Source organism: Macaca mulatta, chromosome 20 (assembly GCF_049350105.2).
Source record: "Macaca mulatta isolate MMU2019108-1 chromosome 20, T2T-MMU8v2.0, whole genome shotgun sequence".
Classification (NCBI taxonomy): Eukaryota; Metazoa; Chordata; class Mammalia; order Primates; family Cercopithecidae; genus Macaca; species Macaca mulatta.
In genome coordinates this window covers 61,992,794-62,018,983 of record NC_133425.1, presented here as the reverse complement: position 1 = coordinate 62,018,983, position 26,190 = coordinate 61,992,794, and the positions used below count along the sequence as shown (strand labels likewise).

Sequence of the window (26,190 nt, the reverse complement as noted above, 5' to 3'; positions counted from 1 at the left end):
CCTCACCCTCTACAGAGTGGCAGGCAGGGAGGAGAGGTGGAGGCACGGGAGATCTGCAGGGACTGCTTTGGCATGACCCAGGCTGAGCCAGCCAGAGGCCCTAATCCCGGCTGGGTGCAGTGGCTCATGCCTGTAATCCCAGCACTTTGGGAGGCCAAGGCAGGCAGATCACCTGAGGTTAGGAGTTCAAGGCCAGCCTGGCCAACATGGTGAGACCCTGTCTCTACTAAAAATACAAAAATTTAGTCGGGCTCAGTAGCATGTGCCCGTAATCCCAGCTACTCGGGAGGCTGAGGCAGGAGAATTGCTTGAACCTGGGAGATGGAGGTTGCAGTGAGCCGAGATCGTACCACTGCACTCTAGTGTGGGAGACAGGGTGAGACTTTGACTCAAAAACAAACAAACAACAGAGACCTTAATCCCAGCCACAGCCATTCAGAGAGTCAGGGATGAGGACATGTCTGGGCCAGTCAGTTTTCTCTGAGACTTGGTATTTGCTCTCTGGGGGAGAGAGGATCTCTTTGTTTTGGATTATGAACCAACCAAAGTAGACTTGGGGCTTCCATACTTTTGTTCTGATGGGAGAATGAAGGCGCTGTGGTGGACAGCAGCGTCCAGAGAGAGATGACATACCTGCCCATATTCCTGCACTTTCTGGATCCAGCCATGCTTGACTTGGACAATTCAGTAAGTATTCTTCCTTGCTTATGAAGATTCCAGTTGGGTTTCTGTCTCTTGCAGTTGGATAATGAGGCTCAGAGTGGCAGGGAGTGAAGGGTCCTTTTCAAGGGATGCCCTCCTACTCCACCACACAGTTCAGGTGGTGCCAGCCTTGTGGTGGGCTGTGGACCAGGCAGCCACTGGCGGTGGAAGAGAGACAGGCAGCCCCAGGCCCCCAGGAGTCATGCTGGTGGGGATGGTCAGTGATGGCATGGCTGAGGTGGGGACGGCAGGGCCTGAGGACCTGCAACCTTGGATTTCTTGGAGACATGTTGGGCTGGCACAACTGGGCTGCCACCCTGGGGTAAAGATCTGCCCAGCCCCCAAGTCCAGAGATGTCCGGCCTGATCTAGGCAGCCATTCCTGGGCTCCAGAGAGTTCGTCTGGCCCCGAGGAGGTGCAGTGTGGCGTCAAGCAAAGCAGAGACCAGGACAGAAGATTCACTTCCTCAGACGATGAAACTTACTGTCTCTCCACTGCTAATACCCAGAGCCTGTTTGAACCTGCAGGTGGGTATTAGCGGATAGGATACCGCTAGTATCAACGGATAGGAACAGTTGAGTGGGAGTGTCGGTGGCACTGGAGTGTGCGATGCCAAGTGTGTACATGCACAAGCTCTAAGTGAGAAGGGCACTAGTGTGTGTGCACCAAAGCTGTCTGAGCAAATGTCCACAAAACCACAGGAGGTAGAGCTGAGGGGATGCTACATGTGAGTGTGTGCCAGGGGTGTCTCTAGGAACTTGATGGGAGGGGCCCCAGTGTGTGTATGTGCATGGGGCTTGGCCGGTGTGACAGAGGATGCTCCCCATGGTGGCTGTGAACAGCCTTACTTTGTATCAACCCCCTTTCCGCCCTCTTCTGGGCGATGCCTGTTTCTTGTGTGTGGCAGCAGCTGCTGGAGCGCTGTGCAGAGACCTGGGACCTCACCATGCCCATACATGGGGACCCAATGATGGCTCTTGTGGACTGTCACGATGGTGTCATCGCCAGCACAGTGACCTCCCTGCCTGAAGACTTTTTCTGGCCAGAGGAGCTCGTTTCGCCTCCACAAAGGGCAGGAATGAACATTCTCCAAAGGGCAGCCTCCAAAAATGTCTGCTGAGTATCAGGATAAAACAACCCATCTCTGCCACCCGAGGGCGGGCGTCACTTCAAGGTGCGTTCTACTCTGTCTCTCAGAGTCACCAGTGGGACTGCACTCAGTGGCCTGCAGTGGTGACCTGCTTGGTGACCCCCTCACTGGCTTCCTTGCCTTCCTTGTTTACTGCCTCTCCATCTGGTACTCCTGGGATCACCTCCCTAACCAAACCCTCGCACCCACATCCTCATCCCAGGGTCTGGCCCTCATGCTCCTGTCTCCACCGTCCTGTGATGCAGCTTCACCTTCCATCTCCTTGGGCCTCTGATGAGCCCAGGTACCCGGGGTGTTCTCCTTGGCCCCAGCACAGACAGGAGGTATCTCCTTAGGAATGTGCAAAAGACCTCGAATATGCTGCCATATGTGACACACCACAGCATAGGGCATGTCGTGGATGGAGGAGCAGGAAGAGTCAAGAGCGTGACAGTCCCAAAGGCCTGTGGGATCCTGAGCCTTTGTGGCAGGAGCTGGGTGTCGGTGTGGGGTGGTTCAGGTTGGCGGCAGCACATGGCTGGACGCCATCACTGGAAGTTTCTGCATTCTTTCCCGGGAAGTGGAGCCCCAGAGCACAGAGGTGGCACGGGAGCCATGCCTAGTGGTGTTCAGAACAGAGGAGCGATTACTTTGCATACAGAGAAGGGGATATAAGTGTCTGGCTGTGTCCAGAGAGAGATGCTGGCGGGGCGGGGGTGAGCGGCCACCTAGGACAGCACCAGCTCCGGGATCTGGCTTTGACCTATTCGTGTGCAGGCCACAGTGGTCGGCCGGGCAGGGACTGAGCGAGGGGCCACTTCTCTGCCTCAGAGAGGTGCCCAGGCAGCACTGCGGTGAAGCCACCTGGAGAAGGACAATGGCCTCATCTTCCTTGAAGACCCTCAGTCCTGGGCAGTGGCTGGACTGACGAGGGAACCGCTACTGCACACCCATGAAGGGCCCTGCCCATCTACCTGGGGCCTGCAGCTTCGGAGATGGCTCTACTAGCACCACCTGACTGAGGGTACTGGGGTTGGGAGGGGGCCTGGTGGGCTGTGAGGCCCTCCAGGTTACACCTGAGCCCCCAGAACTGGGTCCCCCACTTTATAAATGGCAGGGTGGTGATGTTAATGGGTTAAACCTTATGGAACATCTCAAGGGTGGAAGCAAAGCCCAGGATTAAAATGACAGGTTTTGTCTGCAATTATGAGTGTCGGTGGGTAGTGTGTTTCAAGGTGATAGAAGGGGGCTTCCTCATTCTTCAGAACCCGACTTGTTCACTTTGAACAGTGGCAGCAGGGAGCCGGCAGGTGGCAGTGTGGGCTCAGAGTCGGGGTGGTGACCATGTCAGAGCCAGCCTTGGCTTGTCCAGCAGGGACATGGGCTGGAGAACCAGAAGGATGAGCCTATTTCACGGTCTTTCCCCCCGCTGCACCCTCCTTCAGGATTGCACCCCACTTTCAAGGCACTTGAAGGGGCCTAGGACTATGTTAGTGGGCTCTATTGGAGTTCTGCTGGGAGGGAAATGTGACAGAGGAAGGGGCCCAGGCTCTGTCCTCCAAGAGATTAATAGCCCAAGCCGTGGTCTTGTGGAGGACATGGAAAGGAAGAGGGGAGTTCCTGCAGAGAGCGAGACAACAGCTCATTTCAGTCTCATTGCCATTTTCCTCTCTTTCCTGGTAGTACAGACCATCAGGGTGCTACAAACCAACCACTGTTAGAGTAAAACGTGTAGTCTCTGAAGTTCCTAGAGTCAGGTCCTGAAGTTGATGGCCCATCCTCGTGATGTTATATCAGCCATATCCCAGAGAAATGATGTCAAGTTTCAGTGGGGATAAAAAAAAAAAGCAACTCCTGTAAGGCACTGACTATCCAAATATTCACATCGACAGGAAACTGACAAGGCTTCAGTGGTGCTTCATGTTGAGAGGTAATGAATGGGTAGGGATTGCTAGCTGGAGGTGCATTTTTATTTTGTTGCTATTTAGTGTTTCCTTTCCTTACAAGTTTCAGAAGGTATAAACCCTACTCGGGAGGCTGAGGTGAGAGGATGGCTTGAGACCAAGAGTTTGAGACTAGCCTGGGCAACATAGTGAGACCCTGTCTTTATAAAAGTTAAAAATCAAAAATTAGCTGGGTGTGGTGGGGCACGCCTGTAGTCCCAGCTGCTTGGGAGGCTGAGGTGGGAGGATCACTTGAGGGCAGGAGTTCAAGGCTACAGTGAGCTATGTTCATACCATTGCACTCCAGTCTAGGCGACTGAGAGAGACCCTGTCTGAAGAAAAAAAAAAGAAAGAAAGAAAGAAAAAAAGAACCCTTATGCACTCTCTCAAAGTGTTACTTCTTGCTACATTTTATTGATGATATATTTATTTTGAACACAGAAAAGATACATTGTTGCTTATTCATTGCCTAGTCCAGGAACAAGGATTCAGCTCCATCGTTCAAACACTGATGAGTAGGTAGGAATTTTTATCCCTTTTTTTCCCCCAGCACTCTCTGGAGTTGCAGAAGCAGGATGTGTTTCTTAAAAGAGTCTCGTTCCTGGAGCATTTTAAAGGCTATACAGTACAACAGACAGATATTTTTTGCCTAGAAAACAGTACACCACTAAGGTGGTCAGAACTGCTTGTAAACAAGTCCCTCCCCCAGGTGGAGTCTGGGGCTCCAGGAGGCGGCACGCAGGACGCTACAGAACCTCTGGGTGGGTTCCTTTCGGCTCCGCACCAGAACAGATTGCCATCCTTGCCACTCCTCTGCTTAAGAAAGAGATTACTAAATCGTCATAGCCCTTCATTACAGGAACAGAAATGTGGGGGTAGGGTGCTGTTGTTTAACGATGGGGGACAAGAGGTGGGAGGGAGGCAGAGTGATGGCTGCTGGCGATGCTGGCGGGGACACTCCTCAAAGACGCTTGGCTGCCACCCTCGGTGGGTTGGGTCTTCAGGAATCACTTCCATTACCTGCGTGGTCTTTGATGGAAATCACTGGGGTTTCTCGGTCAAGATCTGAGCCAGCCTTTCTGCAGCCAGGCTGACCCTACAAATCCCCTTCTGTGGCAGCAAGGCCGAGTAGCCTTCTGGTCCTCTTGTGGTGGCAAGGTGGTATTTATGGGGAGTATATCCCCTTCATTTTGTCTCTGCAAACACCCACGTGGGCAAGGCCAGAACACATTCACTCACCATCCCCAGCTATGAGCGGCCACCTAGGAGGACAGCACCAGCTCCGGGATCTGGCTCTGACCCATTTGCGTGCAGGCCACAGTGGTCGGCCGGGCAGGGACTGAGCGAGGGGCCACTTCTCTGCCTCAGAGAGGTGCCCAGGCAGCACTGCGGTGAAGCCACCTGGAGAAGGACAATGACCTCGTCTTCCTTGAAGACCCTTAGTCCTGGGCAGTGGCTGGACTGACGAGGGAACCGCCACTGCACACCCATGAAGGGCCCTGCCCATCCACCTGGGGCCTGCAGCTTAGGAGATGGCTCTACTAGCACCACCTGACTGAGGGTACTGGGGTTGGGAGGGGGCCTGGTGGGCTGTGAGGGCCTCCAGGTTGCAGCTGAGGCCCCAGACCCAGGTCCCCCACTTTGTAAGTGGCAGGGTGGTGATGTTGTGGCTCATCTGCCCTGGAATTGAGAGATAGGCACAGCGCACAATGGAACCTCACTGGGGCCTGTCCCGCCTCCCAGGAGGACAAGCTGGCCCTGGGGTAGGGGTCAGGGCAGGCGGCTGACCTTGGATGGTCCAGCAGTTTCCAGAGGCAGAATCAGAATTTGGGCACAGCTTGCCGGCAAGGGTAGGGGCAAACGGGCCTGGGAGAGGGAAGAGAAAGTCCAACTTCCTACTTCACCTCTTTCCCCGCAGCACTGTCTACAGAGGCACAACCAACAGGCCAGGAGGAGGGACGGGAGGCCAGGAGAGCTCCACATTCTGTGAAACCTTTGCCGGTGGGTTTTGTGTTTGTGGTGGGCCTGTGTGTGCGCATGTGCACACACATGTGGAGAATGTCTAGATCTGTGTGTGTACACGGGGTATGTCAGTGTAGATGTCTGTGTGTATACAAGTTTGGTCTGTGTGTGTATGAGTCACGAGTGCATCTCTGTGTGTGTGTGTGTGTGTGTGTGCATGCCTTTGTGTGCCTAAAGAATGTGGTTCAGCCCATAGGGACCAGCAGGACCCGGCCGGCTGGGTCCCTCACACAATCCTCTCTGGGCCGGAGGCTAGGGCCCGGGTTGGGGTGGGTGAGTCCTGGGAGCCCCTTGACCCTGGGCCTGGGCCTGGCAGTGGCAGCAGGCCCGATGGGGGGCCGGCTCCACACACAGCCTCATAGGGGGGAAGGGTGTCCATGGAGACCGTGTGGAGGCCACTTTGGGCCGGGGTTCTCTGCTCCTGCTGGTGTCGGCCAGGGCTGTGGCTGCTGCCTGAGTTGGAGGTGCCGTCCAGCGTGGGGCAGGAGTCAGTCAGAGAGTAGGGTGGCGGTGCGTCCGTGGGGACATACAGCTGAGTGGCCCCTGGCCCCACACACTCCTCGTAGCTACAAGAGAAGAGGCTCCCTCAGTGCCCCACCTAGGCCTTAGGGCTGGGTCTCTCCCAAAGGCCTAGGTGTCTATCTGCAGTGACAAGCTGTCCTGGCTGTGGACCAGGGTGGGCCTTGTCCACGCTGGCTCCAGTGAAACCCTACTACTTCCCTCCACCTCCAAGGGGGACCTCAGAACCCCTGGGACCTGGATTCGGAACCTGACTCAGCCCTCATGTGCGGTGTGAGCTCAACGCATGAACACTGAGCTGCCCCGGGTCTCCGGTGCCTCGCAAGCCTCGCAGCAGCAGGGACTACTGTCTAGGGAGCACCTCCCTGCAGCGCACTGGGTGTGCGGGGGCTGGGTAGGACCAACCTCAGGCTACAAGACACCTTGGTCTCCAGCCACTCCAAAGTTCCCGTTCTCAGTTTAGGAAAGAGTGACCTGGGCCCCTCTGAACCTACAGATGCAGAGCAAAAAAGCACCCACTGCCCTGGAAAGGACTGGCCGCACCACCCCTGCTCAAGCCCCTGGGGCAGAGGTGAAGGTGGAAGGGCAAGGGGGAGGACACGGGCCATTCATCCAGGACTGGAGGGGTCTCCTAGCACGGAATGGTGGAGGCCCTGACCCCTTTCCCTCTTCGAGTACTGATGGGTGATCTGCCTGAGGGGGGCTGGCAGGAGGGGACCAAAGGCCCTCCAGAGAAGAGCTCCCCATGGGGAGGGGGCTGCTCGAGGGCCCCGAGGGCCGTTTGGACACAGCCACTCCTGTGGGCATGATCACAGGCACAGGGCCCTCCTGGCCACAAGCTCCACCTGTCCCTTTCTCTTCCCACTGCCACTGTCTCTGAGGCCCCCAGGAGCTGAGGGCATAACTCTCTCCTTCTAGCTCCATGACCCCCCCACTTCTCTGAGAGGAACCCGTCTTGATCTCTAAGGCCAGTCTCTGCCTCGGTGGCTGTAGATGAGACCACAGAGGCCCCGGGCTCAGCCAGACCTTGTTGCCTGGGAGGTCTCGGCAGGTGTGTGTGTGTGTGTGTGTGTGTGTGTGTGTGTGTGTGTGTTTGGAGGGGGAATCACCTCTGTCTTCCTAGTCTTGCCCCCACCTTCCCCACCCCTCCCCACCCCTGTCTCATGCCTGCCCAGCCCTGTCCAGGCCCTGAACCCAACCAGCCTGGGGGGAGGTGCCTGACCACAGTGGAGGCCTGCAGCTGGGACACCCCCTCGTACCTGAGGCCAACCCAACGCTCTGCTCTGACTCAGGGAGAAGTCTGCTCCCAGGCACCCCCAGGGCATCTGTGTGCCTCCACCTCCATCAGAAGCAGCCCCACCGGTTCCTGTCCTTTTGATGAGCCTCACTGGGCAGAGGCAGTCTCCTTGGGGTCCAGCTCCTGGTCTCTGGGACTCAGCTGGCCCTTCCCCACACAGGCTAGAGCCACTGACTCCTAGGGGTGGGGGGAGGTGCCTGTGTCCTCAGGCTATGGCCTCAGGAGCCGAGGGCTCAGGTCTAACCCTGAGCCACATCCCCAGATACCCACAGTATCTTCCTCTCCAGGAAAACCCAGGAAGCAGGGTTATTTGTCCCTATTTCATAAATGAAGAAATGGAGCCCTTGAGAGCCACAGTGACATGCCTGAGAGCATCAACCTGGGCAGCGTCCAGGATGGGCTCAAACCCAGGTGGGTCTGACTGGAAAGCCAGGGCAGGGGAAGGGGAGAAGAGGTCAAACCCCACTGTGCCCACTGTAGTGCGGCACACGCGAGCTCACCTGCCTCTGGGCCTTTGTTCATCTGTGCCCTCTGCTGGTCACACCCTCCTCTGTATCTCTGAAGGTCCCAGTTCCTCCCAACCCAAGCACCACGCGTGCTTGACAAAGGCCGATTTCCCGTGTCAGCCCATCCTCCCTGATCCCCTCCCCTCGTCCTCCTCAGCATGGATAGTTTATCACCTGTGGCCTCGAAATAGTAGCGACACCACTGGTGGGAAGAGCCAGTGCCTTGCTGAGCATTTTACCGGCACTTCTGTGTCATTTTCATGAGTATCCTGTGGGGCAGGTATTATTATTATTATTTTATTATTATTTTTTAGATGAAGTCTCGCTCTGTCGCCAAGGCTGGCGTGCAGTGGTGCGATCTCAGCTCACTGCAACCTCCACCTCCTGGGTTCAAGCGATTCTCCTGCCTCAGCCTCCCGAGTAGCTGGGACTACAGGCGCCCACCACCATGCCCGGCTAATTTTTTGTATTTTTAGTAGAGATGGGGTTTCACCGTGTTAGCCAGGATGGTCTCGATCTCCTGACCTCGTGATCTGCCCACCTCAGCCTCCCAAAGTGCTGAGATTACAGGCGTGAGCCCCCGTGCCCAGCCGGGGCAGGTATTATTACATGGACATTTCAACAATGGAGAAGCAGGCACCGCAGGATTAAGTAACTTGCTCATGATCATACAAGAAAGAGTTTCCAGAGCGAGTGCACCTGGGGCCATCAGATGTTGGCATATGGGCTCGTCCCCTCTTTGCTGCCCTAGTCCCTGGTGTTATTTATTGAAACACAATGAACTTTTTTTTCCCTAGGGGAAGTTGATCCCATGGTCACTGAAATAACCAAATACTCTCTGGCCTTCCCTCCCACCTCCAGGGAGACAGCCGGAGGAGCAGATCCCCAGGGAGCTCAGGACAGCTGCCATGGAACCTCCCCTGAAACTGCAAGGGCATTCCTGGCACACCTAGTCAGCAGCCTGAGGAGCTGGGCTTGTCTCTTCCTTTCCTAGCACTTCCAGGTGACATCTGCTAAGTCACACTGCCTCAATGGGACCTACTTGGTCAGGAGTGGGGAGGAGGTGGCCATGCCCACTGAGCAGGTGTTTTCTGCATTTATACTATGTGGAGAGGTGCCACTCTTTCCCGTGATGGAGTTGGGGGGTCTTTGTGTCCAGGGCCCCATCCTCTAATGCCCCCTTCCCCACATAGCCTCCTTACCCTGGTGGAGAATCTGGGTACAGCTCCCTGAGTACCATGGCATCCACGTCCCCATCAGAGCTGATGTCCAAGGGTGGGGGCCAGTCCTCCGAGGAGCTGCAGGCATAGCGCATCCTGTGGCTTGAACGGCTGTATGTGTGCCCGTCCAACACTGCAGGGAACAGACCACCGGCCTGGGCCTCAGACCAGCATGCAGGGACGTTCCTCATGGGTCTATGGGTCTACCTGGGGCCATGGAGGCTCAGATTCCCCACCTGACCACTCCTCTCCTCGCCAATCGCAGCTACCTTCATCCATCAGTGACAGCTTCAGAATGTGAGTGCCATTGTCGTGTTGGGCATGGGGATACAGAGAGGAAGCAGAGCTGGCCCTGTCCTGGCCAGCTCCCAAGGTGGTGGCAGCCTGCCTTGGGGATAGCCTGGTACTGGGCAGTGTGTTGTGAGGTTTGGTAGAGGTCCTACTGGGACTGTGGGAGTAGAGGCAGGCCTGACCAGTTGGGAAGTCAGGGAGGGCTTCCTGGAGGAGGGGCTGCTACAGCTGAGTCTTGTCTGGGATATAACCAGGGGAAGAGGGGAAGGCTGGGAGAAGGGAACTGAATAGCTTTCCAAGGAGGGAGATAAGAAAGAAGAGTGCTTTCTGTGGAGTTGGGCTGGGCATGGAAAATGGGGAGGAGAGTAGCAAGGAACGAGGGCTGCAGAGAACTCTGGGATCAGCCCTCCCCCACCCCAACCACAATCAATTCCCTTTAGGTATCTTGGGGGGAAAAAGGCATCTATGATGAGTCTGGCACCTCCCCACACTGCATTCTCCTCTGCGTCTTTTTTTTTTTTTTTTTTTTTTTTTTTTTTTTTACCATGTATCAGTACATCAAAGGCTCTGAAAAGTCCTGCAGCTAAGAAACACATTTAACTGTGCTTGTCCAGCATTCGACCTCAGAATCTTCCTTTCTTAGACCTAGTAACACTGCTTAGGAAATGCTGCTGGAGCAGAATCCTCTCATTCCACAGCTGAAGTTCCGGGAGGACCAGTGACTTGCTGGAGGACAACGCACAGTGAGTGGTTGGGCTGGAGGGCAGCTGGGTGTCTTGGTTCCTCCTTGCTAAGTTCTCTACAGCCTAGTTTCTGACAGGTGTAGTCCTGGATGGGAACAGTGGGAGCTGCAAAGGTGGCTCCGACACGAGGTCTCCCCAGCACAGGGCTCCCAGGTGTCTCCTCCCCTCTGGGGGTGGAGCTTGACGTCAGGGGCGGAGCTATAACCTTTCTCCGCTGTGAGTGGCGCAGTTGCCATCCCCATTCTGCAGACAAGGAAGCTGATGCTCAGGGTCACATACGTGGTGAAGCATGGAGTTGGAATTTATGCAGTCTGTATAAACCCAAAGACTGCTCTTCCCACTCCCCTAAACTCTTTTCCCCACTCTTCATATAATAGTGAGTGGAAGAATCTGGATATGAAACGATATCTACTGGTACAATTCCAGGGTTATATACCGACACCAAGAAAGCTCTCAGAAGAAAATATTCCAAACACGTTGATGGTGGCCCTGTCCAGATGACAGGATCATGACCCTTATTTCTTTCTTTATATTTCTTTTCTTATATTATCTATATTTTTAAGGTTTTCTATAATGAACACACATTACTTTTCTACTAGGAGAAATGAAGTCAATAACATATGCTGTTAAAAAGGAGCTGAAATGAGATTTGTTTCTCCTGTTCAGGGCACCAGCTGAGAGACAGAATTTTTGGAAGAACTTAGGGAAGAAACTAAGGAAAGACAACAGCACACAGCAAAAAGGTGAGGCTGGAAGTTGAACCAGGGCTGCTGGGCTCGGGTGCCAGGCACCCCTTCCCCCCACTAGCCAGCATTGCCAGGGAAGGGGTTTTGGGTTCAGGGGAGGGTTCCACCTGCAGGGCAGCAGGTGTGCTGGTCACACAGGGATCCCTGGGGAAAGTCAGGGCTGCTTCCTGGACCTGAGTGGATTGGCTGGTGGGCAGCACTGAGAGCTGTTAGGGCTGAAGCAAACTGCTATCTACCCTTTCTTCTTGGGCTGCTTTTTCTTGGACTTCCCAGAGGGGAGCATCTTGGGAAAACTGAGGCTGCCCTAAGGTGCTCAGACCCCAAACCTGAGACATGCAGCTGGGCAGAGCTCCTGAGAAACAACTGGAAATAAACGAGCACCCTCCACCCCCATTCGAACTTCCCAAATCCCTTCTTTTCCCTTCTCTCCTGACTTCCCTGTCAGCACAGACCCAGATAGTCCAGGAATCCGGAAGCCCTGCTTCCCACTTCACTAAGGTGAAACCTCCTCTTCACCCCAATACCGTGGTTCATTATTTAACATCACTCCAAGTTCACTGCCCCTTGACAGGTTCTGGGAGAGGGAGGAAGAGGAACTGGCACCCATGAGGACCTGCTGTGCTCAATTTCTATGATCTCATCTACCTCACAGCCCACTGTGGGAGGAGAGCAGTGGTTACCCCTTCCACCAGATGAAGGGACCGAGAGTGAAGTCACTTGCTCTAAACCTGCAGCAAGTGACAGGAGACAGAGTCAGCCACCAGATCTCTCTTGAAGCTCAAAATGGAACAGAATTACAGAATTTTCTTTTTCTTTCTTTCCTTCTCTCTTCTTTCTTTCTTTCCCTCTCCTTCCTTCCTTCCCTTCCTTCCTTCCTTCCTTCCTTCCTTCCTTCTTTCTTTTCTTTCTTTCTTTCTTTCTTTCTTTCTTTCTTTCTTTCTTTCTTTCTTTCTTTCTTTCTTTCTTTCTTTCTTTCTTTCTTTGCCTTTCTTTTCTTTCCTGTCTTTCATCTTTCTTTTTTCTTTCTTCTTTCTCCTTTTTCTTTTTTCTCTCTCTTCTTTCTTTTCTTTCTTTTTCTCTCTTTATTTCTCCCTCCTTCCTTCCTCTGTCCCTCCCTCCCTCCCTCTTTCTTCTTCCTGCCCCACCCCCATCTCATTCTCAAACATTTGTGGCTCCTCTCTCTGTCTGGCTAGACTACAGAAAGGTTCTGTGGGCAGGCAGAGGGCCAGCTCTGTCCTGAGGGCAATGGGGAGCCATTGGGAAGTGGTCACAGTCCTGTCACTTTGGTCGCTTTGTGGAGAATGCCTTAGAGGTGCCAGGCTGGTGGCTGGCAGGCAGGGACAGCTGGCATTAGTGCAGTGGCCTGGGAGCAGGTTTTCTTGGAGAAAAAGAGATGATGAAAATAGCTCACATTTATTGAGCATGTATATACCCATTAGCCAGGTGCTGTGCTAATTTAGTCCTCACAATAACTATTTGAGGTGGATCCTCCGGTACCAGTTTTACAGACAACTCGCCTGAGGCACAGAGAGTTTTGGCAACTTTCCTGAGGATGCGCATAGGAAGTAGGAAATCAGGCCTCTGTGGACACCTGGAGCCTGAGGTGCCTGTGGGGCTTCGTGGGGTGATGTCCAGGGGACTTCTGGGCATGTCGTTCTGGAGCTGACCTGAGAGCTGGAGCCAGGTAAGGGAGGATGATGGATGGTGGATGAGGTGGAGCAGGGAGTGGGTGTAGAGAGAGGAGCAGGACCAAGGTGTGGGATCTGAGGGACCTTCACCTATAAAGGGACAGAGGAGAGGAATCCATAGCCAGAGGGGTGGGACAGAGGCCAAGAGGGCTTCAGTCACCAGAGCTGGGGGGCTGTGGGTGTGTCTGACAGGTGGAAGGGGCCCAGTGCCAAAGGTTGGGGCTTGCTGGTGCACTGCCCCTCCCTTTTTTAATTTTTTTTTTTTTTTTTTTTTTTTAAGGGACAGGGTCTTGCTCTGTTGCTCAGGCTGGAGTGCAGTGGTGTGATCATAGCTCACTGCAGCCTCAAACTCCTGAGCTCAAGCCATCCTCCCACCTTGGCCTTCCAAAGTGCTGAGATTACAGGTGTTAGGCACCATGCCTGGTGGTGCTGCTTTCATGTCCTCCCACAGCTGCTCACAGTGTGTTTCCCTCTTCCCTGACACCCTCCCAAGGCTCCCAGCAGCCCCTGCGCACCCTCCAGAAGGCCAGGGGAAGGTGTGGGGCAACAGCACCTCTGGGCTCCCTGCCGAGGCCCCAGGAGGTGCCAAAGTTGGAGCTGAGAGCAGAAGTGGGGCAGGGAGGCCAGAACCCCACAGGGGTCACCACTACCACAGGCTACAGCGGGGAAGCCAAGGCCTGATCCTGCTTGGCAGAGCTGTGACCTTGGTCATCCCACGCACTCCAGGGACAGCTGAGGCCTCGTTCATTGGCACCAGTCCCGAGGCCACCATAGGCTACAGAGGGGCTGGCCCACCCCCAGGTACATCTCTTTCCTCTGCGCCAAGGCCAACGGCTCAGCCCTCTCAGCTTGGGAACTACTGTGGGCTCCTAGCATGCGCTCCAAGATAAGTCATTGAACAAGTTGCTTCTTTGTGCCTCAGTTTCCCAGTCTTAATTTTTTTCTTATTTCTTTAGAGACAGGGTCTCTCTCTGCTGTCACCCAGGCTGGCATGAAGTGGTGAGATCATAGCTCACTGAAGCCTTGATCAGGGCTCAAGGGACCCTCCCGACTTAGTCTCCTGAGTAGCTGGGACTACAGGCATGTGCCACCACACCTGGATAATTTTTACATTTTTTTTTTTTTTTTTTTGTAGAGATGGGGTTTTGCTGTGCTGCCCAGGCTGGTCTCAAACTCCTGATCTGAAGCGATCCTCCCACCTCGGCCTCCCAAAGTGTTGAAATTACAGGTGTGAGCCATGGCACCCAGCCCAGTTTCCTATTCTTTATTTATTTTTTATTTTTTGATACAGAGTCTCGCTCTGTCACCCAGGCTGGAGGGCAGTGGCATGGTCTCTGCTCACTGTAACCTATGCCTCCCAGGTTCAAGCGATTCTTGTGCCTCAGCCTCCCGAGTAGCTGGGATTAGAGGCATGTGCCACCATGCCTGGCTAATGTTTGTATTTTTAGTAGAGACAAGGTTTTGCCATGTTGGCCAGGCTGGTCTTGAACTCCTGACCTATCCGTCCGCCTCAGCCTCCCAACGTGCTAGGATTACAGGCATGAGCCACCGCACCTGACTAGTTTCCTAGTCTTTAAAGGGGGCCACTACATCTTTTGCCTTGAGGATAAAATATGGTGGTTCCTACCTTGCCCATGGAGCGCTTCCTCCAGGCCCAAGGCTGGGTAGCCGGGAGTCACCTGTGGGCCCTGCTCTCAGGGATGCAGCATAATCACCCCGTGACTGAGACACTGAGGCAGGCGTGAGTGCAATGCTGAGGAGGTACAGGGGAGGGGGACACCCATTCAGCTCTGCCTGGTAGGTGTGAGGAGAGGCCAGACAAGCTCCCATAAGGAGGCAGCCTTTGAGTGGGGCCTGGAAGGCTTTTTTCGGTTAGAGAAGCCCAGGGAATGGCAGTCAGGGCAGAGAGAAGAGCCCAGGCAAAGGGGCTGGAAGGAGCATGGACAGGACACTGGAGAGGAGTGGGAGGAGCTGGGTAAGGGCCAGGCTGTGCAAAGGGCAGGCGGCAGGATGACCATCCTGGGTCTGCCCGACACCCTCCAGGGCTGGGGGTCCTGGGTTTCTCTTGGTGGGGATGGGCATGCTCTGGGCAGAAGCCCTGGACTCTCCAGGCTCAGGCTGGTGATGCGGGGGTGGGACTGGCCCGTCCTGGCTTAGAAGTGCTCCTGGCTTGTCTCCTTGGGGAGTCCCTGGCTTCTGGGGAGACTTGCGGAGACTGGGTGGGCTGAGTTTTCCACGTCTGAGTTTTTGACGTCTGTTTTATTTATGCTGAACTTTCTCTTTGATCCTCATTGTTGGACAGTGAGAACAGTCCACTAGCCTGCTGTGTCTTTCCTCAACTGTGGCCACTTGTCCCGACTTGTCCTGGGATGTCCCTCTGTGTCTTACATAAGGTCCAGCCTCCTGCTCTTCTGGTTCTCCTAACAGCTTTCCCAGGGGAGCGACATCCAGGTCTGAGTGACACCCACTGTGGCCATGTACGTGTCTGCCGGACACTGCCTTGAGCCCATGGGGTGGCTCCCAGGGGCGTCTCCCTGACATCTCCACCTCCAGGCAGTGCTATGCAGCCGGCAGCCTGTGGGTGCCAGGTCAGGCTGCCTGGGCTCAAGTCTGGGATCCACTACTCGCTGGCTGGGTGGTCCCACCCTGTTACTTAATCACTCCAGCCTGAACTTTCTGATCTGTCAATTGGAATGATGATAAAAGGTAGGACTTTTATCATCTCACTAGGACTATGGTGAGGATTTTGCACAGTGAGAGTATGCATAAACAGCGCCAGGTGCCCAGCAAGCACTCCTTACTTATTGGCCATTACTACCAGGCATCTGTTCACTAACTCCAGCTACCCCTTAGTCCCCTCCTTAACCAGTTAACTCTGTGATAAAGGACAGGAAATACCCCAAACCTGGCTAATCAGGGTGTGTCTGCGAGGGGGAGGAGGGGCTCCAAAGGCCAGGGCTGATCAGATCCAATTCAATCTATTTTTTTTGTTTGTTTGAGACGGAGTCTCGCTCTGTCGCCCAGGCTGGAGTGCAGTGGCCAGATCTCTGCTCACTGCAAGCTCCGCCTCCCGGGTTCACGCTGTTCTCCTGCCTCAGCCTCCCGAGTAGCTGGGACTACAGGTGCCCGCCACCTCGCCTGGCTAGTTTTTTGTATTTTTTCGTAGAGATGGGGTTTCACTGGGTTAGCCATGATGGTCTCGATCTCCTGATCTTGTGATCCACCCGTCTCGGCCTCCCAAAGTGCTGGGATTACAGGCTTGAGCCACCGCACCCCGCCCAATTCAATCTGTTTTAAAAATGTTTCCTATCTTCCTTTTCCCCAAGCTCTTCCTGCCTTGGAGGGCGAAACGCCTCAGGTCTGGCCATGGCTGTGGCTCCTAGGAGGTTGGCATCACTTCACCCCACAGTGTGAAGGGTGCCTATTGCTGTTCAGCATCTCCAAGGTCCTGCTTTTCTTTTCCCTGTCTGGTGGTGGCCTTGGGCCTAGGCAGAAGCCCCTGAAGGCCTGTGGATGGTGATTTGGGAAGGAAGAGTCTGACTTTTTCCTGCCGTTGAAAATTGTCTGAGAATGGAATGCAATTGAATTTTTTCCTGCTGCCTTCGACAGCTGGCCCCTTCCAGGAGTGACACAGTCAGGTGGCTGCGTTCTGTAAAAAGTTCAGGCATTCTGGCCACATGCACAGATTTGGGACTGGTCAGCCAAGAATTAGCCACCAACTCTGTTTAAGGGTGATCCCAACAACTGGGAGACCCTCAGATCAGTTCTATTTGCACTCTGCTGGCTCTCACCAGGGATAGTTTCATTCACTCATCATTCATTCCATCAGTTAATCCATTCACTTATTCATATATTCACCCCCATCAACCCATCCCACTGCCCACCTATTTATCTTTCCATTCCTCCACTCAGCCCTCCCTTCCATCCCTCCACTCAGGCATAACACTCAATCCACCCATCTATCCATCCCTCCATTTTCTCATTCATCCATCCTTTCATCTACCCATTTATCCATTCATACTCTCCACCCATCCATCTCTCCACCCATCCACTGACTCTTCCACTCAACCTCCATCTATCCATCGCCTCACCCCTCATCCATCCATTTCCCTATGAGTCCTTCTCCCTTCTCACCCATCCATTCCTCTCTTCATTCATCCACTCATCTCTCCATCCATGCATCCATGCATCCATGCATCCATCCATCCATCCATCCATCCATCCATCCATCCATCCATCCATCCATCTGTCCATTCATCCAGGCACCAGCTGGACCAGCCCTTGGTGCAGCCTGGACCAACAGTGGCAGGGGAGGAGTGATACACTCTCCCTCTGACCTTCAGCCTCACTCTGAGTTTCTTTTTTTTTTTTTGGGGGGGACAGAGTCTCGCTCTGTCACCCAGGCTGGAGTACAGTGGCGCAATCTTGGCTCACTGCAAGCTCCACCTCCCGGGTTCACGCCATTCTCCTGCCTCAGCCTCCCGAGTAGCTGGGACTACAGGCGCCCGCCACCGTGCCTATCTAATTTTTTGTATTTTTAGTAGAGACGGGGTTTCACCGTGTTAGCCAGGATGGTCTCGATCTCCTGACCTCGTGATCCGCCCGCCTTGGCCTCCCAAAGTGCTGGGACTACAGGCATGAGCCACTGCGCCCGGCCTGAGTTTCTCTCTTAGCAGTCAGCTGGGCCTCTCATGCCACTGAGAACATTATGGTGGGCACCTGTGAGCTCTTCCTGATCACCCAAGACTTCTAGGATGATTTCCCGACCACCCTGCTCCACCCAGGGCAGAGTTGCCAACTCCTTGATGCCTCCTAGGTTGCAATTGCAATCAGATGAGGTCCCAGGGCCCCAGGCTGGGCAGCAGCTCACCGTAGCCGTGCTCGTACTCTCGGTGTCGACGCCGGCGGTGGTGATGGTGGTGGTGGTGGTGGCGGCGGTGGTGGTGGTGGTGCCGCTGAAGCCGGGCCTGCCTGTCCCTGCGGATGCTGCCCACGATGATGGTGATGCAGGAGAGGATGATGACCACACCTATGACAGCGCTCGCCACCAGCACGGGGGACACGAGCAGATGGCTGTGCTCTGAGCTCTCTGAGAATGTGGGGTAGAAGTAGTTGGTGCGGTTGTATCGTGCTACTGTGGACAGAGAGAGAGGACACTGAGCTGGAGCCCAGGCCTGCCACACCCCTTCCTCCTCTGCCCCTGCTGCCCTGTGAGCTGTTGCTCCCTAAATAAATGGAGGAGGGTCTGGGCTCAGGCCCACAGACTCTATCCTGTCTGCTCCTGGGAGGGAGAAGGAGAGCAGCACCTCACTCCACTGCCTACAGGAGCCTCTGGTAGTGAGGGCTGACTGTCCCTCCTCTCCTCTGAAGCCTCTGCCCACAAGCTGAACTACCTCACAGATAGGAAAAGGGAAGCTCAGAGAGGGCAGTGGACTTGCCCAAGGTCACACAGCAAATTAGTGGTAGAGCTGAGGCTTGAATCCAAGACTCTTAAAGCTAGACAAGTTGAAAGGTCAACATGATTTTACCAATGTCTTAGGAAGCAATGGGGGATGTATAGGGGGACAGAGTATGAGGAACGATTCTGCTGGCTTCAGGCAGGCCTGGGGCTGTGGGCTGAAATTCACCCAGTTGCATCAAGGGGTTGGATCAGATGAGAGAAGGTTTCCCAGAAGAGGGAAGGCCAAGGTGATCTTGGAGGGTGAGGATGAGTTAGCTCAGGGAAGGCAGGGAGAGGCATTCCAGGCGGGACAAAGGCACAGAGGGGTGGAGGGGACTTCCAGGGAGGATGTGGTGTGGTGGGAGCAAGAGGAGAGTGCAGGAACCTCCTCCAGGACTAACAGCTGGATCCTTGAGAGTCCTACAGAAAGAAACTCCAGGGGACAGGTGACTTAGTCCTCCCACTGGAAAAAATGATGGAGCCTTGGGAGCTGGGGTCCTGGGGAGGGGTCAGAGTCAGCTAGGGGCAGCCATAGGCACCCACTGCCTCACTTGGACGGTCAGCTCCTCATTAGTGAGTGTCTTGGAGTGTCACTGAATTCCCTCCAACTCAGCCCTGCAACTCAGGATGCAGCTTTCTCCTTTCACAGATAGGTGGACTAAGACTCAGCACTGGTAAGTGACTGGCCCATGGTCACTCAGTTACTCCATGGCAGAGCTAAGCTAGAACCTAGATCTGGCTTCAAAGTCCAGTGCTTGCTCTTCTGCCCTCAGTGCATCTCCTGCTCTCAGTGCAAACCCTTCCTGAGGCTGCCAGCCGGGTCTCTGAACAGCAGTAGGGAGCCAGCTTCAGATACTTAATGAACCACAGGGTCACGGGCAAGCACCAGAAGGTCAGATCTTTCCTGGGCTCTGTTCTGAGAAGGGTCCCTTTGCACATTCTCCCAGAGCCCATGTTCAAGTGCCAGCTTTGCATTTGTTACATATGATCATGTCTGGTTTCCAGGGCTTGTGTTTGATCACTCTCTGTGTCCTCAAACTCAACAATGGGGCTGGGCACTCCAAAGTTGCCTAATGCATGTATTGAGTGAGTAGCTCCAGTCTTGAGACCAGATGGGGAAATGGCAGGGAGGCCTTGCGATGCCTCAGGAGAGTAAGGCCTCTGTCTTGGGTGGTAATCAAGGACAGCATGGGTGACCACCTGCCTAAGTAGCTGTAGGAGGGCTTTTTTCCCAGGTGAGGGCCTGGTCATTACCAATCAGAGGCTTGACATTCAGCTGTGATTGCTTCTCCTTCCCATACCTTTCTAGCACTGACTCCAAAAGCCTCAACCACATTCAACCTACGACAGGAACAGGTGGTAAAGCACAAACTCAGGACCTTAGCTGGGGCTAGAAACTTGCCCTTGGGGCAGGTCTGACCCATGCTGGTGGCTCTTGCAGCCTACTGGCCTTCATCAGGAGGGACTGAGATGGAGGCCCTAGTGTCTGGGCCTGTATGTCATCCCACCCTGAGAGCCAAGCCTTTGCTGAAGTTCACTGTGAGACGCTCCCCTGGAGAGGCATGCACGGGAGAGAGGGAGCGCCCTAAGGCTTCGGTTGGACATGCATGCTTCCTGACTCTCCGATGTGAGAATGCAGGGTGTGGAGATAAGAGTGACTCCATCTTGGATGCTGATATAGTTTGGCTCTGTGTCCCCATCCAAATTTCACCTTTAATTGTAATCCCTATAATCTTCATGTGTTAAGGGCAGGACCAGGTGGAGGTAATTGAATCTTGGGGGCTGTTTCTCTCACCAGTACTGTTCTCGTGATAATGAGTGAGTCTCATGAGATCTGATGGTTTTATAAGTGTCTGGCATTTTCCCTGCTTGCACTCATTCTCTCTCCTACTGCCCTATGAAGAGGTGCCTTCTGCCATGATTGTAAGTTTCTTGAGGCCTCCCCAGCCATGTGGAACTGTGAGTCAATTAAACCTCTTTTCTTTATAAATTATCTAGCCTCAGGTATTCATAGCAATGTAAGAATGGACTAATACAGACGCTAATCCGCCATGTTGACTTCTGATTAGCCCCAGTCCTGTGAAAGCCTCCTGATTCTCACTTTATTTACTGTCCTTAGCATAAGAACATGTCAGCCTTGATGTTATTGCACAAATTATAGGTTATGACGCATGTAGCATTCTTGCCTGTTCTGGAGGGCTGCCTTTAATTGTCTTGCACAGAGCATGTATACTCTTTCCCTATGATATATAAGCCCTGGGTCTGGGGATTAACAGTGTGGAGATCTACCTGTTTTGCTGCTGTCCAAGACTACGCTTCCATCCTTAAGTTCCCCAAATAAGTCACTCTGTACTGAAAAATTAGATTTGTCTGCCTCACATTGTGAGTTCTTGGCTACTTCTGCATTTGGGGGTTGCTTTGCATATATGGCCTTTTAAAGAACAATGGGGTATAAAAATTCCTGGAATTCTTTGAGGGTCAAACACAGGCCACTGTTTTCAGAGCTCCTACTATGTGTAGGATAAGTGATAAGAGCTCATTTCATTCTTGGAGCTATTTCAGCCATTTTCTCGCCATTTTACAGGTGAGGACACTGAGGCTCAAGGAATTTTAAGTGATTCATCTGTGGTCAGACAGCCAGTACATAGCCCAGCCAGACTCTCTCTGGGTCTTGCTCTCCCCAGTAAACCTAAGGAGCTGGATAAGAAGTTCTCAGATATATAAGAAAAATAGCACAAAAAGAGGGATGAGGGAATAGAGTTATATAGGAGTAACTGGAGTAACTTAATTCTCATTGGAATGAAGTTAGTATAAGTATTAAGTAGATTCTAATGAGTTAAGATGTATATGGCAAGCCCTAGAGCAACCACTAAGGACATAACTCAAATATAGTGAAAAAATCATTAAAGAAATTAAAATATTACATTAGAAAATATTCACTGGAAGCAAAAAGGAGAAAAAGAGAAACAAAAAAGACATGAAACATACACAAGACAAAAAGCAAAATGGCAGATGTAAATCCAACTGTATGAATAACATTAAATTTGATTGATTAAATAATCCCATCAAAAGAAAGATTGTCAGAATGGGTAAAAAACAGAATCCAACTATATACTGTCTATAAGAGTCTCACTTGTGAACCAAAGACACAAATAGGTTGAAACTAAAAGGAAGGAAAAAGAAATGCCATGCAAATTGCAATAATAAGAAAGATGCAGTGGCCATAATATCAGAAAAAATAGACTTGAAGACAAAAAATGTCATTTTATAGTGATAAAGAGTTAATTCATCAGGAAGTTATAACAATTATAAACATATATGCACCTAATAATAGAGTCCCCAAATTCATGAAGCAAAGTTTAACAAATTGAGGGAAAATGCAATAAAATAATAATAGTTGGGGACTTCAGTATTTCATTTTTAATAAGGTATAGAGAAACTAGGCAGAGACCAATCAGGAAATATAAGATTTGAACAGCATTATACACAAACTAGACCTAATAGACATCTATAGAACACTTCACCCAACAACAGCAGAATATGCATTCTTCTGAAGCACACGTGGGACATTTTTAAGGATAGGCCATAATACAAGCCTCAATAGATTTTAAAATGATTGAAATTGTACAAAGTATGTTTCTGGTTACAATAAAAAATTTGAAATTAATAACAAAAAGAAATTTGTGAAATTCACAAATACATGGAAATTAAACAGCACACTAATAAATAGTCAAATAAAGAGAAAAGCATAAAGGAAATTAGAAAATACTTTGAGATAAGTTAAAATGACATTGCACTAAAACTTGTGGGATGCAGGCTGGGCGCAGCGGCTCATGCCTGTAATCCCAGCACTTTAGGAGGGTGAGGTGGGTGGATCACTTGAGGTCAGGAGTTTGAGACCCGCCTGACTAAGATGGTGAAACTCCGTCTCTACTAAAAATAAAAAAATATTTACCCAGGCATGGTGGTGGGTGCTTGTAATCCCAGCAACTTGGGAGGCTGAGGCAGGAGAATCACTTGAACCCAGGAGGCAGAGGTTGCAGTGAGCAAAGATTGTGCCACTGTACACCAGCCTGGGCAACAAGAGCGAAATTCCATCTCAAAAGAAAAAACTTGCAGGATGCAGCTAATGCAGTGTTTAGAGGGAAATTTATGTATGTACATGTCTACATTAAAAATGAAAAAAGATCTCAAATCAACAACCTAACCTTCTACCTTAAGATACTGGGAAGAGAAGAGCTAATTAAATCTGAAGTGGGCAGAGGGAAGGAAATAATAAAGATCAGAGTGGAAATTAGTGAAATAAAGAATAGAAAAACAATAGAGAAAGCCAATAAAACCAGAAGTTTTCTTTTCTTTTCTTTTTTTTTTTTTTTTTGAGACAGAGTCTCACATTGTCTCTCAGGCTGGAGTGCAGCTGCAACCTCTGCCTCCCAGGTTCAAGTGATTCTCCTGCCTCAGCCTCCTGAGTAATTGGGAGCATAGGTGTGAGCCACCTCGCCCAGTCTAGAAGTTGGTTCTTTAAGAAGATTAACAAATTTGGCTGGGCACGGTGGCTCACACCTGTAATCCCAACACTTTGGGAGGCCAAGGTGGGTGGATCACTTGAGGCCAGGAGTTCCAAGTCCAGCCTGGCCAACATGGTGAAACTCCATCTCTACTAAAAATACAAAAAATTAGCCAGGTGTGGTGGCTCACACCTGTGGTCCCAGTTACAGGTGTTACCACAGACTTTGCAGAAATAAAAATTTTCAAGGAATTCTATGAACAACTAACTGTATGCCAACAAATTGGATAACTTGGATAAAATGTACAAATTCCAAGAAATACACAAAAGTAAGGAAAAAGACTTAAAAAGAAACAGAAACTCTGACGAGTCCTATCACAAGCAAAGAGATTGAATTATTAACACAAGAAAACTTTTCAGCTTCCTTTTCCAGAAAGAAAATCCCAGGACCAGATAACTCATTGGAGAATTCTACCAAAAATTTACAGAATAAATAATAACTTTAATGCATACAGGATTTTGGTTTGGGATGAGAGAAGAGTTCTGGAGATGGATAGTGTTGATGGCTGCACAGCAATGTGACTGTACTCAATACCAGCAAACTGTATACTTAAAAATGGTTAAAGTGATAAATTTTATGTTATATATATTTTATCACAACACAAAAAGCTAAAAAGGAAATAATACCAATTTCCGTACACTTTTCTAAAAAATAGAAGAGGAGGGAACACTTAGCAACTCATTCTATAAGTCCAGCATTCCCATGATACCCAAACTAGACAAAGACATTACAAGAAAAGAAAATTACAGAACAATATTTCCTAGGAATATAGATGCAAAAATCCCCAACAAAATACTAGCAAATTGGATCTAACACATAAGAAGGATTATACACCAGGACTAGATAAGATTTATCCCGGGAATGCAAGATTGGTTTAATATCCAAAAAATCAATTAATGTAATATACCACATCAATAGACTTTAGGACAAAAACTACATGATCAAAACAGAGAAAAACATGACAAAATGGAATTCTCCTTCTTGATAAAAACACTCAACAAACTAAAAATAGAAGGGAACCTCCTCAACCTGATAAAGGGCATTTATGAAAGACCCACAGATAACATGGTGCTTAATGGTGAAAGACTAAAACCTTCTCCCTAAGATCAGGATCTAGACAAGAATGTCCACTTTTGCCACTTCTATTCAACATTATATTGGAGATTCTAGACGGGGAAACTTAGGCAAGAAAATGAAATAAAAGGCAATACAATATGCATTTAATGTATTGTCAAATACAATATAGGAAGAAGTAAAACTACATTTGCGGATTACATAATCTTGTATATAAAAAATCCTAAGGAATTCATTCAAAAACTATTAGAACTAATAAATTCAGCAAGGTTGCAGGATACAAGACTGATATATAAAAATCAACAGTTTATTTATATAGTAGCAATGACCAAATCTAAAATGAAATTAAGAATGAAATACTCAGGAGCAAATTTAACAAAAGAAGTACAAAACTTAGGCTGGGCACAGTGGCTGACACCTGTAATCCTAGCACTTTGGGAGGCTGAGGCCAGTGGATCACCTGAGGTCAGGAGTTTGAAACCAGCCTGGCCAACATGGTGAAATCCATCTCTACTAAAAGTACAAATAAAATTAGCCCAGTGTGGTGGCAGGTGCCTGTAATCTCAGCTACTCAGGAGGCTGCGGCAGGAGAATCGTTTGAGCCTGGGAGATGGAGTTTGCAGTGAGCCGAGATCGCGCCACTGCACTCCAGCCAGGGTGACAGAGTGAGACTCTGTCTCAAGAAAAAAAAAAAAAAAAAAAAAAAAGCACAAAATGTATACTCTGAAAACTCTAAAACATTTTCAAAAGAAATTAAAGACCCATATAAATAGAAAGACATCCCATGTTTGTGTTTCAGAAGACTAAATATTAAGATGACAACACTCCCCAAATTCATCTGAAGATTCAACACAATGCTGATCAAAGTTCCAGCCTTCCTTGCAGAAACTGAAATGATCTTACGCTGATCTTAAAATTCACATGAAAATTCAAGGGGCCAAACATAGCTAAAATAACCCCAAAAAAGAACACAGTTGGAGGGGACACATTTCCTGATTTCAAAACTTACTACAGAGCTACTGTGATCAAGATAGTGTGGTACTAGCATGGAGATAGACATATAAATAAATGGACTAGACTTGAGAGTTGAGAAACAGACCCTCACATTTATGGTCAGTGGATTTTCAGCAAGGGTGTCAAGACAATTAAATGGAAGAAAGAATAGTCTTTTCAACAAATGGTGTTAGGATAACTGAATGCTTACATTCAAAAGAATGAAGTTGGGTTCCCTATATAATATAGAAAAATCAACTGAAAATGGATTAAAGACCTAAATGTATGACCTAAAACTATAAAACTCTTAGATAAAAACATAGGGATAAGTTGTCGTGATTTTGGATTTGGCAAATGATTTTTAGATACGACACCAAGAGCACAAGAAGCAAAAGAAAAATAGATAAACATCAAAATTAAAAAACTAGTGCATCAAAGGATACCTTCAAGATGGTGAAAAGACAGTCTGTAGAATGGGAGAAGATATTTGTGCATCACTTATCTCATAAGGGACTTGCACCTAGAATATGTAAAAAGCTATTACAACTCAATAATAAAAAGATAACCCAATTAAAAATTGTCAAAAGATCTGAATAGACATTTCTCCAAAGAAGATACAATTGGCCAGTAAGCACATGAAAAGTTGCCCAACATCATTAGCTATCAGAGAAATGCAAATCAAAGCCACAATGAGATACCATTTCATACCCAGTAGAATGGCTATAATAAAAAAGACAGATAATGCCAAGTGTTGGTGAGGATGTGGAGAAATGGAAACCCTTATCAACTGCTGGTGGGAATGTAAAAGGTACAGGTGCTTTGTGAACACAGACTGGCAGTTCTCAAATGGTTAAACATAATTATCACATGATCGAGCAATTGCACTCCTAGGCATATGCCCAAGAGAAATAAAAACATAAGTCCACACAAAAATTTGTACATGAATATTTATGAGTATTATTCATCGTAGTCCCACAAAGTATATGGTGCACAGCTGCCTCTTTCTCATCCTTTAGATCTTTCATTGAAAGTCAGCTCCTCAGAGAGGTTGCTCCTGATTGGCCTCCATGCCACTATATGTTATATCACCCCATGTGTTTTCTTTGAACAGCAGTCATCACAATCCCTAAACATCCTGCCTATTTGTTTACTTGTTTATTAAATTATGATGTCTTTGGATTCCCTGTCCACCTCATTAGATTGTTAGATCTTTGAAGGCAGACATCCCATCTGTCCTGACAGTTTTTTTTTTTTTTTTTTTTTTTTTTTGAGACAGTTTCACTCTTGTTGTTCAGGCTGGAGTGCAATG

At 50.2% G+C, this 26,190-nt stretch overlaps 2 protein-coding genes and 1 long non-coding RNA gene across 6 annotated transcripts in view; 2 read left to right on the top strand and 1 right to left on the bottom strand.

Moving 5' to 3' along the window:
* BEAN1 (brain expressed associated with NEDD4 1) overlaps positions 1-26,190 on the bottom strand; it is a 71,441-nt gene that overhangs the window by 6,660 nt on the left and 38,591 nt on the right. For 3 of the 4 annotated variants that reach the window (XM_028841087.2, XM_077984091.1, XM_077984090.1), the window contains exons 3-5: positions 17,677-17,940; positions 9,321-9,471; positions 4,161-6,362 (exon numbers count right to left, since the gene is read on the bottom strand). In XM_028841087.2, coding sequence (XP_028696920.2) covers positions 6,023-6,362; positions 9,321-9,471; positions 17,677-17,940 — 755 coding nt within the window. In that variant the 3' untranslated portion in view covers positions 4,161-6,022. Of the gene's footprint in view, positions 1-4,068; positions 4,107-4,160; positions 6,363-9,320; positions 9,472-17,676; positions 17,941-26,190 lie in introns of those variants that run through there. The other variant, XM_077984092.1, reaches the window with a different exon arrangement.
* LOC106995053 (uncharacterized) lies at positions 1,382-2,264 on the top strand. The gene is given in 4 exon segments (XM_077984095.1): positions 1,382-1,831; positions 1,834-1,990; positions 1,992-2,028; positions 2,031-2,264. Coding segments are annotated over 4 exon segments (603 nt in total). The 5' UTR covers positions 1,382-1,518; the 3' UTR covers positions 2,127-2,264.
* On the top strand, positions 7,900-12,728 carry LOC106995054 (uncharacterized). The gene is made up of 6 exons (XR_013410976.1): positions 7,900-8,023; positions 8,980-9,121; positions 9,604-9,635; positions 10,184-10,372; positions 11,039-11,115; positions 12,600-12,728. It is a non-coding gene; the product is annotated as an uncharacterized LOC106995054 (long non-coding RNA).